The sequence below is a fragment of the Calliphora vicina genome, chromosome 3 (assembly GCF_958450345.1).
Source record: "Calliphora vicina chromosome 3, idCalVici1.1, whole genome shotgun sequence".
Taxonomy (NCBI): Eukaryota; Metazoa; Arthropoda; class Insecta; order Diptera; family Calliphoridae; genus Calliphora; species Calliphora vicina.
In genome coordinates, this window is record NC_088782.1 from 66,434,972 (window position 1) to 66,451,299 (window position 16,328).

At 29.5% G+C, this 16,328-nt stretch overlaps 1 protein-coding gene across 1 annotated transcript in view; it reads left to right on the forward strand.

The window, feature by feature from the left end:
- The first annotated feature begins 7,526 nt into the window (after positions 1-7,526).
- Positions 7,527-16,328, forward strand: part of LOC135953869 (homeobox protein caupolican-like) — a 260,802-nt gene continuing 252,000 nt past the window's right edge. Inside the window, exon 1 of the mRNA XM_065503891.1 lies at positions 7,527-7,581. Within this exon, the coding sequence (XP_065359963.1) occupies positions 7,537-7,581 (45 nt within the window). The 5' untranslated portion in view covers positions 7,527-7,536. The remainder of the gene's footprint in view (positions 7,582-16,328) is intronic.

Below are 16,328 nucleotides of genomic sequence, written 5' to 3' on the forward strand. Positions count from 1 at the left end.
GAGTTAACGAAACTTTCAGGACATTATGCATGAGAAAGGATTTTCCTAAAAACGTCAGGAAAAAAAAAGTTCCTTACAAAAAACAAGAGCAACATTAAACTAAACATTATTGTTAACGAATATTTATGCAGTATATTTTTGGATATTAGTTGCTGTTATCGCAACATATCTTTTCTTACATATGCTCGTCTACAATGAATGTCTGTGTCATTTTCCAAAAAAAATATTCTTGAAAATTAAAGTTAACAAATTTAAAAGATTGAAATTGAAAATTTATGATTAGATGAGTTAAACGTAATTTATAAGTATATTTCCCTATGAATAGTTTTCTAACTACTGATTAAGAGCTGCATATCGTCTCTGGTTATTTAAAGGAAACGGTAGTCGAGCTGGAAAAGAACGGGGTGGACCAACTTCGACTCACTGATTTGAAATACTTATAATTTTTTTATTTTCAATATTTTAATACTGCAACCCTTCCTGTGAAAACATGATAAGAAGCTTAATTGCCCGGGTCGTGAACAAGGGTTCAATAGGTACAGAACCACGAAGAACTGTTCCTCGACCTGTTCGCACTGGAGAAGCTGTGGATGCTGTACGAAAAAGTGTCCACACGGATCCATCTGAGTCTACTCTTCGACGTGCTACTCAATTGAGAATCTCCAAAACATCTCTACGGCGCATTCTAAAAGTTGATCTGCGAAAGTTTTCATATAAAATTCAATAATTATAGCCTAGGGATGCATCACTACGGCTACAATATGCTTACAAAAGAAAATGAAATTTTTGTAAACAATATTATGATGTTTATAAATAGAAGTGCCGAATTTAGAGCACACCAAAATCCTAGAGCAGTGGTTTGGTATGGAATTATGGCTGAGAGTATTATCGGTCTCGTATAACGTAACATATTTCAAAATTAGTTACGTCCAGTAGTTCTCAATAATATTAACATGGTTCCAACTAGATGGAGCTACAGCTCATACTGTGATGAATTGAATGAGCTAAAAGTTTTATAAAAATCTTGTTAAAATTTAAAATTATATACATACCTATGTATGTATGTACAATGTACATACATACATCTAGTATTCACAATAACAGTACAAAAATGGAAATTAACCCTTAATAGCACTTGGGGTCCAAATGACCCTCAACTTTTAAAATCACGAAAAACACATTCATTTTGACCCCAAGTACTCTTAAGGGTTAATTTCCATTTTTGTACTGTTATTGTGAATACTAGACTTTATTTTATATTTTTCTTAAGTTTCATCAAAATCGGCCCAAAAATATATAATATTTCGCTATATTTCCATGAGAAATTCCAAATATTGAAAAAATTGACCTTTGACCTTCACGATTTAAGGGTTAAAGTTTTCCGATTTTAGTAAAACTTTCAGACTATATTTAAAATTACCTGGACTATATTATTCTGAATAGCTTTTACTTAAAAATCATTACAGTAAGGAAATTCAGGTCATTCCCCAAAATATGGCCAAAAAAATTAGTTTTTCTCGAAAATCGCAAAATTTATATCGCAGGTACGGAAAAACTATAGGAGGTATTGACATACTTTTTTCACATTTTTATTCCCTATTATGTTGTCAATAAATCCCCATATGATGATCAAAAAATTCTGAAATTTGTTTAACAAAATTTTTAAAAATTTGAAATTGGAGTTTTGAAACTGCCGTTAAAAAAAATTATTTTTTTTGGTCATACCTGCGAATAGGTTAACGGTATCCTACGAGGACAAAAACTCATATACAAGTAAATATGGATATATTTTAAGTAAAAATAAGCTTTTATTTTAATATTTCTCAAAATATGTTAATTTTGTTCCTACATTTCATGTTCTAGTGGCCTGAGACACGTTAATGGCCTGGCGATTTTTTAATAACGTTAACATTTTTTAACCAATTTTTGTCTTTTATATCTTATTAGAACGGAAATTACGTACACATTTCGATTCTTTTAAATTAAATTGCAAAACTAATTATTTAATGGCAACATTTTTACAAAAACTGAAAAAAAAATGCATTTTTTCCCCTTGTAAATGCACCTCAAAACTAAATCGCTAAGTCGGCACGGGTTGCCCTTCTTAGAACAAGCTAACAAAATTTTTGGTGGTATTTTATGTCATTACACAAGTTTTCAGGGGGTACCGTCTCAACATTTCCAAAAAATAAGTTTATTATTTAAATTTTTTAATAGCACATTAAGTGTGCTTTAATTTCCAATTTTATTCATTAACTTATCGCTTTCCATTCCAAAGTTACAGCATAAATTGTGAACTAAGGTCTATTTTTCCATAAAACAATAATGCGCTTAAAGGTTTAACATTTTTTTTTACCTTTTTTTCTAAAATGCTGTATTTTTATGTGCTTATAATAAATCATCAATAAAAAATATAATATTTTAAAACTACGACTTCTATGAATTAATCGCCACTTTGGGTTGCATTGAACCCACTGTGAACCATTTTAAAATCACATTCCACACCACTTTAATCTAAGTTAATATTTTGGTTATTAATTGCGATTCTGCTAATATGTATTTCGCCAGCATATGTTCTCACCACGGCCGCACTGTCATGTTTAGACCCTAAAATTTCCGTTTTGAAATCAATCCTAAAATCATTCAGCATTTTTTAATAAATATCAAATATTTTATTCCGTAATTTTTATTTTCATTGGTTCAAGTAATAAATTAAACGTTTTGAAAGTCTTGTTTTTAGAATTGTAACTTCTTGCATTAATATTTATATCGACCCCTTTGCGCGAAATTGTCGTATGTTACAAAAACCATATATCGATATATCTATAGAAGGAGGCTATCGGACCACTCATCTACAGTGATCGACTCACTTTATCTTTAGTTATTTGTCGAAATTCAGAAATAATACAATTTTTGTAAGTCATATAAATTTGGAATTATGAAACATTTTAAGCAATTAAATATTTTTAACTATATGTATGTATGTATAAAGTCACCTAAAATGAAAAATAACGTAACATCACTTTTCATAACTTTATAGGAGAAGCAAAAAATGATATAAAATGAAAACTACTTGAGATATTGAAACAAAATTTTCAAATCTGAATTACAATGACTGTAGAAATATATTTTATGAAAAAAATAATTTTTTCAAAGCACACTTGAAGATATGTGGCTTACGTTTTTTTGAATTGTTATTTTCTGAAACAAAAAAACGTATCATCAATATAAATTTTTATGAAAATATAAAAACTTAAATAAAAATATTTTTTTTTATTTTAAATAAAAGTAGTTTATATATACATTTTTAATTTTATTATGTTTTTTTTTTATTTTAATTACTAACAACTACTTTTATAAACTAAAAAAGGCTCTTCATTAAATTTTCATTAAGACTGCAAAAAATATGCAATTGCAACAAACAAATTAAAAAAATAAGGATACTTCCTAAAATAAGGTAAAAACTATTTATTAATTAATTACTCAAAACGTTAATATACGTTGTTTAAGAAAATCATATACTTGATGATACTTTAATTTCAATTTTGGTTATAACTTGATTATTTTTGATAGTAAAAGTTTAAAATTTTGTACACTGTGAATCGTAATCAATAATAAAATCAATTTCGAATTTTTTGATGATACGTTGTTTTGCATTTTAGGTGACGATATGTACATTTATTCGATTATTCTACATAAAATTGTTCGAATTATTCGTTATTGAAAATGTCCATTTTTAAATTTTTCGAATAATTATTATTAAGAAATTGGCTACCGATTTGAAACGGTTGAAAAGTAACGGTAACGCTAATTTGGATTATTTCGGTAACGGTGGTATTGACTAATTTCGGTAAGTGTAGCTTAGCGGTAACGATATTTGCTGTTATATCGGTAAAACTAGCTTAGCGGTAATGGCAATTTCGAACTGACTAATAAAGTTCACAAAAAATAAAATGACAGAGGTGTTTTTTACATTTGGAATTCCCTATACACTCAGGTCTCGTTTTATGCGATAGATGCGTTACAAAAAAATCGCATAAATTGAATTCGCATAAAACAATACTCTAGCTTCATATAAAAACTAATGATTCGTTCCAAAATTCTGAAAAACCGCACAAATTCAGATTTTGATTAAAAAATCAGAACAAAATCACATAAAAAAATCAACAAAAATAGATTTATTTAATTAACTTAAACAATAAAAACAAAATACGTTAAAAAAAAATAAACAAAAATATAAAATTAATTCATGAATTACAGAAAAAGTGAAAATGATCCAAAAAAATGAGCTAACACATGTTTTAAGGAAATTCTGTATCACTGAATAATTGTCTGCATCGTTTTGGAATTGGTTTAACGTCACTTCATCACTAGATGATGTAATCATATGGTAAAATATCATTTTCATCACTAGAATTAATCTAGTGAATAGGGTATGAAATCAAAGAATTTTTAGGAGCTTCAATTGCATCTTTTCTTGCAAAATAATTTGTCATTAAACTTTGTGATTTTTAATTTTTAAGTTGCTTATGCAACTCTTGATTTCCGGAAAACAGATCAGTCAGTCCGCGGTAAATTTTTAATGCTCTTTCCGTATCTGAATCCATATTTTCTAAATATAACCATTAAATCAGTGATGCCAACTTGGTTTAATTTAAAAATTATAAAAAGCTTTAAAAAACATCTAAAATTTTAAAATCGTTTAAAATTCGAAAAAAAAACTTAATTTAAAAATCGCATAAAAAAATCCGCATTAAACGAGATCTGAGTTTCAATAAAATCTAATATTGAAATAAAAAATTTGTAGTTTCATAATTTAAAATTATTTACAGAATAGCGGTAACGGTAATTCGAGGTACAAATATATAGGTAACGGTATTTTGTGGTAACAGTAATTGCAGTTACTTCGGTAACGGTAAATTAACGGTAGCCAACCATGAGTTGTATTTAATGTTAACAAAATAATAATTGAGAATTTTCTGTTTTTAATACCATATTTTATTAAGTTATTCGAATAATATTTTAGAAATTACTCGATTACTCTCATAATATTTTATTCGCTTAAAATAAAATTCGAATAATTAACAACCCAAGTGTTAACCTTGCTAATTATTAAAAATAACAATAATTTGACACAAAAAGAAGCTACATTTTTCTCATACTAACAAATATCCTTTTTAAATGCATTACTGAAACTACACATTGCTTCCCAACTAGGGTCACTAATTAAATAAAGTAAATCCATGTCATCTACGATGAATTTCTATTTCATTTGATTACGATTGTAAAGTATGTTTGCTACTAAATAATCTAGGGGAGCAAAATGCCATTAATTTTTAACACATTTAAATATGTTTTTGTTACTCAGTGCTTGCAAGTAAGTGTGTGAATTGAAGAAACAATTACCATTTATTACAACAATCGAACAATTTAATTACAAATTTTTAATAACATTTTGTTACAACAAAAGTGCATATTAAGCACAATATTAAAAACAGTGTAATAAATGATTTCGTTCAACAACAAAACGTTGCTGTTACAATTCTTAGAGAAGAAATCTAAAAATGCAATGAAAACCACGCCTGCTCCACCAAAAAAAAAGGTGTTAAAAGCAGGGAAAAATTAAAAAAGAATAAAGTAACCAGCTAAAATCAGCTACAACTGGCAGTATAAAACAAAACTAAGGAAAGGGACTTAAAAAAGAGGAATGGGATTTAGGAAAACTGAAAAATAAACTTAAACAAGTTGCTATACTTGCAGTTTAACTTTTGTTTTTTTTTTTTATGACTGGGTTTTTATAAGATTTTACACATTTCCCCTTTTATGGGAATTTAATTACTTCCAGTTGCACTTTTATTAAAAAGCAGTATAAAAAATAACGATTTCTTTGTTGGGTTTGAGGTTGGCTGCGATAAAAAGAAACAACTATAAGGGGTTGAGAGTGTTAACAAGAAAATGCATTTGATTATGCAGCTCTGTAAAGGAAAAAAGTAACGAGTAACGATTTGTTTAATGTGAACAATTGACGTAATTTATCCATGGTGGCGCTAAAGTTGCCACAACTCGTGTCAAACACAAAGGCGTTGCTTCAAACCAAAAACAAATGCAAAACAAAATACAAAGATGTAAAGAGAAAAGCAATAATCTCCCCGCAACAACAACATGGTGCTGCAAAGCAACGAGTTTTATAACTGTTACCCACGAATAATATATTCCTCTCTTTCTGACTCTCATTGTTTGGGTTGTTAACGGTTGGACTCCACGCAAGTCTGAGTTGTTTTATCTTTATTGTCTGTTTTTAAGGTTTGTTTGTTTGCTTTTGTTTTCGGTTGTATAGTGTTTGACTCTTCTGTTGCATGGCTTGTTTAGCTGAGTCGGCTGCTACAACCTTGCGACAACTTGCAACTAGTTTGTGCTCGAACGTTAAATCGCGCGCATCTAAGCAAGAGTAGGCACGCAAAAAACAAGTTTGAGTTTTCATCAACAACACACAACAAGAAATTCGAGAAAAAACACACAGACACACTCTCATACAACTCCAATTGGATTGTCTGAGTGGCGTTCAAAAGAATCAAATTGGATTTACGAAGAAGACCAGACTTCCTATGAGAATCTTTTGCACCTTCAAAAAAACATACCGGAAGTTAAACGTAAAGTGAGCCTAGAAAAATAACGTAATTGAACACGTCTCAACGACGACGACAATTTAACACACTGAATGTAATAAATTTTATTGCCAGCAAAAAGAGAAAAAAAAAATTAACCAACAAAAGCCGTCGGTATTATTTTGTTTTAGAAAAAAAATACTAGTGTAATTTTCATTTAATAAAACTAAAATTTTTTTAACAAAATCCTTGACCTTGTCAAAAGTTAAAAGCCAAGACATTCAGCAAAAAAAATTAACCAAATTTAACTAATTTACATTAAGTGATGTGTGCAGAAGAGAACGTGCTTTATACCTTCATTTATACCTACACGTACTTGTACCATTAGGATTGACCTTTTAAACGTCAAACAAGTGTCAAGTTATTAAAATAATTTACATTTTCATTGTCGTTGCCGCAGTCATCGTCTGTAGCGTCTTATTCTGTTTTATCATTATCTTGCTCTCTCTTTCCACACTGTTTCTTCTTCATCATGATGGTTGATGATTTTTTTGCAAAAACAAATTAAATTTTAATGTCAACACTTTTTTTTTCCATTTATTAATTTCGCATTCTGGTCAAATGTTTATGCAAAACATTTATTATGTCAATCTAATGTGACATTTTTGTTCTACTAAATAAAAAAAGAGAAAAAAGAAAACCAACAACAGCAATAATAAAGTGTCAAAGTTTTTAACCCAAACATAATAAGAGTTCTTTAGTTCTTTTAAAGTAAAATAAATAAAAATAAATAAAAATTATAATCAAAATAAAAGTTGACATTTCACTTTGCGACCCACCCCCTTCACAACAATATGAACTTTGTAAATAATTAAAGAGTTACTTGAATTGTTGTCAGTGGAAGGAAAAAGAAACAAACGAGTTTAAAAATATGGCATCGTATCAAATTGATTGTGGATATCCGACGGCAAATCAGGTGAGTAAATTAATTAAAATTACGATAATAAAGTTTTTCGATAAGGCGTTGGACCTTGGGCTTTTATGGTCATACAAAATTTGAAGTTGCTCAAAAATTACAATGTTAAAATTGTACATATGAATTGTGTAAAATCGCTCATAGTAATACTTATATACTTATATACCTATGTATCTTAGTTTAAATATATTTTCCTAGAAATTATTTTCTTTTGAACCCATGATATTTTGTCTGTAAACAAAGGATATCTCAAAAAAGATATATTAAATTTTTATTTTTAAACAATCACAAACTGCGAAGCGTTTTGCTTCCTAGAGTCTCTGGCGGGAATCGAACCCTCAACCCCCAGATTCATAGCCCAGCACACTATCGTCTAGTCTTTCGGGATACCCTAAAGATTTTTCTAAAGATGTTTCGCAATTATAGCCCACTGTATGGTTAACAATAAATAATAAGTTCAGTTCAGTTCGAACTGTCAGTATAACCTTGTGATAATTTGGGTAAGTCTTAAATTTTTCTGAGCATATCATCAAAAATCCTTTTCCGAAGGAAATATGATAATAAATTTAAACAATATCCTTCATGTAAGGATTTTTTAAAATATATACAGTAGTTTTGACTTACCTGCCTTTTACTTAAGAGCATTTTGCATATAAGTGCACAAAACTTGTGTTTTGTATATTTATTTACCAAACTCCATATAAATTCGTTAATTTAAGTGCATTGTTCATACCTGCACATTTAAGATAAGTGCATAATACTTTTGGAAGCTATAACTGGTTTTCATGAAACAAATTTAATTTAGCTGCCTAATACAAAATTAAATCAAAACAAATAAGAAAAATACGATTTTGAATCAAAAAAAAAATGTTGTAAACTTCTTAATAATTTTAAAAGTAGCTAAAATATCAATTTGACGTTATTTTTAGACGGAAAAATCACAAAGCTTCATGTAAATTACTTGCTGTTAGCTCCTTTTTTGGGCAGTAAACTGTAAATGCACTTACCAGCATCAATGAGCAGGTAAGTGCATTGAGGTTAACTGCATTTTTAACTTACCTGCACAAAATGTCGTGCAAAGTTGATTGTGCAGGTAAGTCAAAATTACTGTATTCCTAAATGTTATTCACTATTATTTTATTAATATACCATAAAATATTGCTTAAAAATATCATCTAATTTTGAATGCTTATATAGATTTTTTATCAATACTCAAGCAAATTTTTTAACTTAAAATATATAGCAATGTTTCTCTGGTTTTCTCGTTATGGACACAGCAGCGATGGGATTTGAACATTTATATTTAGTGCCAAATTGATGTAAAAATTGTGCCAAAATGGGTTAAATAGTGCCAATAAACCGAATTTGTATCCCTTTTTAACAGAATTTTTTATACAATTTGATAAAAAGTAATGGTAATTCAATCGAATCATACTACGTCATTTGCTATTAGGCTCTTTGAATTCGTATTTGCAAATAGCATAATGTGGGTTATGACTAGAAGATTGGAGATTAAATTAAGTTAAAACTTCGGATGTTTTGGGTTCCTCAAGATAAATATTATAATTTTGATCAAAATGTATCTGGTCGGATTGATACATTTTCGAAGCCTTTCATCCAATTAGTTTAAGTTAACTTTAGCAAATTTTACTATGAATAAATTACGAAACGTTCTTAAGAAGAAATTTATAACCGGTTATGGCCAATAAGGCTAGGTTGTTGAAAATAAATAAAAAAACGTGTGTTGAAAAAAGCCCCCAAGAGAAATCCAAATTCGACATCACCACCACAGATATCGTCTTCGGACAATTAGTCAATGAATGGCCCATAATCATAGGCAAACATAAAGTATATTTTAAGAGAATTAACCTTCGCTTTACCAATACCAAGACCACTTCGTTTTTATTGGTTTAATTTTTTTTTTTAATTTTGTTTCGATTTAAATTAAATTTATACTCACTGAACAAATTTTAGAGTTCTATAGAATTTAAACTATTAAAAGGTTTTTTCGATTTTCTAAAATTTCGTTCGTCGCATATATTTATAGAAGCGCAGTACCACCCGGGTAAAGTATACTTCTGACATTGTAGTTGACACTAAATATAAAACTAGCTGAAGTTGTTTTTAACTCGGTTAACAAGAGCATCAGCTGTTTTTCGCCAAGCAAAAAGTAAAAATGTTTAAGTTAAAAGACATTGGGAAAGATTTTGCAATTATTTAACTGTTATCAATAAAATTAGAACCATAATATCGTAAATATGATATTAATCTTATATTTTCCATTTTTTCACCACAAACTGCTTTTTTCTTTAGATTCCGCGGTTACTTCTATTGTTTACCTTTTTTAATGTTTGACTATGATTATGGGAAATAAAATTGGAAATTTCATTTCTACATTATTTTGTTTATATATATAAGTTTTCCATTTTAAATAAATTCCACTCAAATCGTCTTAAAATTGATTAGTAAATAACAACAATCTTTAACAAAAATATGAATTCAAAGAGCCTACAACCTCTTTGTAAATTGTGTGACAATCATACATTTTTACTGAAAATCTAACATGTCTAACTAAATCTGATAAATCGGCAAGAACCAACCAATTGTAGTATGGAAATGTAAGAAAAGATAAAAAGTGTGTTCGCGTACTTTCCAGTAAAAATTATCCTTTAGATTTAGAGCGTAAAAATACATTTACTCTCAATCTAAAAAAATATCCAAAAAAGTACGCGAACAACAATTTGTAAAAATAAGTTGTATTTTATTATAAATCAATTTAAAACGTTTGTTTTGTGTTATTTTACTTATTTTCTTTGCAAGACTTATCAAGTACGTGAACACGACTAAAATCACGGTTTATTGTTGGTGTTTTGTTTAAGCTTTGATATTTTTACAAATAAAGCTTGAGTGTCTGTAATTCTCAAAGACTCTATAGTTTTATTTGTATAATATCTTTAGTTTTTCTAAAGCCTTTTGGGAAAAGGTTTCCTTATGATCTGGCCTAAGCAACCAGTGAAATGCGCATAGGAACTAGCTTATCCCCCAACTATAAATTTCAGTGAATTTATCAAATTAAAAATTGGGAATTTAGCATAAAACAATTTTACTAAAATCTGATACATTTTAGTTTTTCAGGCAATTATTTAATAATAATCGTATAGTACAGATTTATAATAATCGTTCAGTACAGATTTTTAATTTAATGACTCAATTTGAAGAAGAAATTCTATTTTGTATTGCAAAAAATGCTGGTATCGGTCAAAGCTTCGTTATTTTTAAAATAAGAAAATAAAACTTGAAATCTATTTCCGAAATTAATTCAAAAAAACTATTTTTATATTGGTTTATTTGGAAAAGTATAGAAAGTGCCAAAATAGTATCGAGTGTGCCATTGTGCCACTCAAAACGTAATAGTGCCAAAAATGGCACAATTGTGCCACAAATCCCATCACTGGGAGACAGTGTTATACATATTTCACTTTTAAGCAGCTCTGCCAACTTTGACGATTTATCGTCATTTTGACGATTTTTTAAGTCAAATTTATTAAAATGACGATTGACGATTTTTTATTTTTCCCGCGAACAAAAATTACGAGTTTTAAAAACCAAAACATATGGTAACCCTTTTTTCCTAAAATTCAAATTTTGTAAGTCGCCTTATTAACAAATTGAAAGGCAGACAGCGTCCAATTTTATATTGAATTGGTTTCACAAATTTTAAAACGTTTTGATTTTGACGATGAACTTTTAGAAGGATTAAACTCCATTGAACAAAAAAATTATTCAATTTTACAAATGGGCTAAACTTATTCCAAATTTATTAAATGGAAAAGAATATCAAGAAATTGATAATGAAGTTCGAGAAATACGTATTATGAAATTCACCGAACTCGAAACATTGGAAAAATGTTTCTAATTTAAAGAGAGTCAATAATGCAAAGGCCTTCCCAATTTTAACACAATTTGTTCCGAGTTTTAATATTGTAAATTTAAATAAAACAAAAATCAGAAATGCTTTGGATTCTTCAACATTACAAGGAATATTGTTTTCAAAAGATTATCTTATGTTAAATAATTCTCAGTGTTTTTATATAGCAATTAAAAATGACTTATTAAAAAAATGTCACACAGAAATGTACCAAAGTAAAGTCACATAATACCAAAATTAAATTAATTATTTTTTTATTAAATAATAACTTTATTTACATGTAAATAAAATAAAAATATTTAAAAAGTTAATAAAAAATGATTTACAGGCCGCCCCCTCTAGAATTGTTCTATGTATTGTAGAAATACGTTGTGTAAAATATTAGGATAATAGGATAACGTTAACTGGTGGCGCAACGACGCTGCAGTTTTGAGGTGCATTTACAAGGGGAAAAAAGAAATTTTTTCAGTTTTTGTAAAAATTTTGCCATTAAATAATGACTTTTACAATTTAATTTAAAATAATCGAAATGTGTATAAAAATTGGTTAAAAAATGTTAAAGTTATTAACAAATCGCCAGGCCATTAACGTTTCTCAGGCCACTAGAACAAGACATTTATGAACAAAATTAAAATATTTTGATAAATATTAAAATAAAAGCTTATTTTTACTTAAAATATATCCATATTTATTTGTATATGAGTTTTTGTCCTATAACCTATTCGCAGGTATGACCAAAAAAAAATAATTTTTTAAAGGCAGTTTCCAAATTCCAATTTCAATTTTTGAAAAATTTTGTTAAACAAATTTCAGAATTTGCTGATCATCATATTGGGATTTCTTGAGAACATAATAGGGAATAATATTATGAAAAAAGTATGACAATACGTCCTATAGTTTTTCCGTACCTGTGATTTTAATTTTGCGATTTTCGACAAAAACTATTTTTATTTTTGTTATATATTTTTGGGCCTTCGTGTTATATTTTTCTTAAGTTTCATCAAAATCGGCCAAAAAATATATAACATTTCGCTATATTTCCATTAAAAATTCCAAATATTGAAAAATTTGACCATTGACCTTCAGGATTTAAGGGTTAACGTTTTCCAGTTTTAGTAAAACTTTGAAATAATTAATATATTATTTTAGTTTCTACAGTAAATTATATTTTTGTATTTAAACAAAATATAACTGCGATTAATCGATAATCAAGATTAACGAACGTAATCGCGATTATAAAATAATGTGATTAAATGCAATTCCTAGTAGATACAACGGTAAAATTTTCATTTTTATATCCACCACAAAAAAGATGGGGCTATATTGAGTTTGTAATTCCGTTTGTAACATATCGAAATATTGGTTGTAGAATCAAAAAATATATATGTATATTCTGGGTCCTTACAAAATTCTATGAAGATCTAGATATGTAAAAAATCCTGCGAATCTCTGCACTAATGATTACGGGTGCGCTGCGCAGTACTCCGTCCTGTGCTCTGTTTGTAATGATGCACTGGCTACCAGCTGATCTAATGGCCAAACAACTGGCCATAAACATGGAGGTCTAGTTGTACCGGCCATGCGTCTATTTTGGGAAGTATATCTTATCTCCCTGTTAACATTGACTATTGCACTCCCTTACCCTTTATTGACACAAGCTTCTCTGTATCGTTGGTGGGCGAGTCTCCTTCTCCTAGGGACACGTATGTCATATATACAGATGGCTCCAAGGTGGCTTTTATATTCCCCATCTTCGAAAGAGGGTGTGCTTCAGGCTACATGATCAATGTAGTGTAATTCAAGCTGAGATCTTAGCGATTAAAAGGGCAATACACTGGATGAAGTACTATAGGCTATTTGCCTGCTATCAAATCTCTATCTGGCGTCTACTCGACATCCAGATTGGTACATGAATGCCGGGTATCTCTTAATGAGATGGCGAGACATTCTAACCTGGAGTTATTCTGTGTGCCTGGTCACTCTGGTGCACCTGGCAATGCTATTGCGGATGAACGGGCCAAAAGAGGCTCACGTTTACAAATTGATGAGATCGATCATTTGGTCGGTTCACCGCTATCTTGCTGTAAGTCAATCATACAGCGTAAATTATTTGAGTCTGCTCAGCTCAGATGGTCTAATTTGACAAATTGCTCGATATCGAGACTCACTTGGCCCGTTTTTGACCATCACAGGTCAATATCCCTCACGGGTTTACCACGGACTAGGTTACGAGCTCTGATATCAGTGCTCACGGGGCACTGCTTGATTGGTGCGCATGCTAGGAGACTGAATACTCCATATAATGACTTCTGTAGGAGTTGCCATGATGAAGACGAGGATGAGACGGTTGAACATCTCCTCTGTCTCTGCCCTGCTCTAGCAGGGGTAAGGACTGCGACAATAGGCAGTCCATTTTTGCTACTCTGGATATCAGGAAGATGGATTCGTTCATTCGTGCGTCAGGTTGGTTCGGCACTGAACCCAATTCTGACATGTGAAGGACCTCTTGAGGTCCTGAGCATGATCCTCTAGGGACCAAATCATGGACCCAAGTGAGTTGGTAGATACTAGCTGCCTTTTTAACCTAACCTAGATATGTAGAGTAGAACCAGATTTCATGAAATTTTGTACACATAATGTTTTTTTGATGAAAGTATAATCTCTTTTGAAAATGGCAAGCATCGGTCCATGATTTCTCCCAGCCCCCACAGAAAATTCTTCCTAGAATATGGCTCTTTGCAAGCAGAATTAAAAAATATAGTTTTACATGATTCAAAAAGTTTACAAGTTTTTTTTAACAATATTATGGTCACTGTAATTATTTATATGATTACGGTAATCATAATATGTTAAAATTAAGATTCGCATGATTATCGCAATCATATATCTGATTGTATATGTAGTTCTTGCTTATTGCTATAGTAATATGAGAACAACATATTATGATATAATGATTCATTACACGGTGCTACGATGGAAAAAAACTTGGAAAACGACCTAGCGTAGGTTATAGGACTTGCTGAGTACATTAGAAATTGTGTTAACAAATTTCCAAAACACCCTCAAATTCAGAAGTTAATTCTAAAACCGTTTTCAGTTATGTCCCTGAACTTATCGATTTGTAACTTAGTCAGTCTCTGTCCGATTTTAAATTTTTAAACGGGATTGATTTTAATCGCTTTTTATTGCTTATTTTGATATGGAAGCTTATACAAATTTATACCAATGTATTAAGGAAATTTAGTTCTTAACAAACCATAGTTTTAATAATTCAAATCGGATGAAAATTGTAAAAGTTATTAATCTTATCATTAACACTTTTTTTTAGTATTTTCGCCCCCAGCCCATATGAATAAAAAAAAAAACAAAAAAATATAAAAAAAAATGTTTCTACAATTTTTAATTTCGAAAAAGTTTAATAACTTTTGCACGTATAAACCAATTTTAACAACTAATATCTCGTTTTTGTCTACATAAAATTGTCTATAAATTACTGTGCAAAAAAGAATAGGGTTTCATAGAAAAAAATTAAAATAACTATTGTTGAATTTGAAAAATTAGGAAACAAATAAAAAAGAAAGCCAAACTATTTATAAAAACTTAAACAATTTCTAGGAATATAGATCTTATACATACATTTTATGAAAGCTTAATTCTTTACCTAACTATAATTGGTCTAAAAATGTGAGTTAGAGGTACTAAAGTACTACGACCTACCCTAAAACAGTTTTTTCAAAATAACTAAAAATTTTGAGGTGTTTCAAAATCTTTGAAAACGGGTTTAGTATGTCCTCACCTAGGATTTTACAGGAGAAGGTTTTTTCGATTATTTTGAAATTTATACATAAAATTAAAAATGTTATGATGCGATATAATATAATTTCGTTCAAGCTATTTGTCTATTTTTCAAAAATATTTATAACTTTTGACAATTAAAAATTCATGGAATACTTTATTGAAAAAGATGATAAAAATTTTTCGAATTGAAATAAAATTGTTATTTATGAATAGGTTTTAATGAAATTTCACAGTTATGTAAAATTTTCTATTTTAAATGGAAAAATAACAAGTAAGAGTGCTATATTCGGCTATGCCGAATCTTATATACCCTTCACCTTTGTTGTGGATGCATTATTATTTTTTATAATTAGTATATATGTATGTACATTGCCCACTTTCAGCGTACAGCATCCTAAATTTATCAAGAACACAAAAAACAACAACGCCAAACGAAACAAAACACCAAAAGAAAAAACAAAAACAAAATACGCAAGCCAATGAAACCAACACACATCCAAACATACGTTTAATTGTTTAAAAAACAACAACGCCAAAAGAAACAAAACACAAAAGAAAAACAAAATACGCAAAGCATGCACATCCAAACATACGATTTGTTGGTGTTTTGTCAAAAACACCAACACACAACCAAACAAACGTTTAGTTGTATAAAAAACAACAACAACGCCAAAAGAAACAACACAAAAAAAACAAAATACGCAAAGCATGCACATCCAAAAACATACGTTTTGTTGCTTTTTTGTCAAAGCATGCAATACATTGTGTTTTTTGATGAAATTTTCAGAGGTTGTCTCGGATTTTTGCTCATATCTCCGTTATTTATGGACGGATTTTGCTGATTTTAAATAGAAAAATTCTCGAAAGTATGTCTGACAGAATTGTTGAAGATTTGGATCCCGGAGATATCTGGGGCCTTCAGAAAATTGATTTCAACAGACAGACAGACGGACAGACAGACAGACGGACATGGCTTAATCGACTCCGCTATCTATAAGGATCCAGAATATATATACTTTAT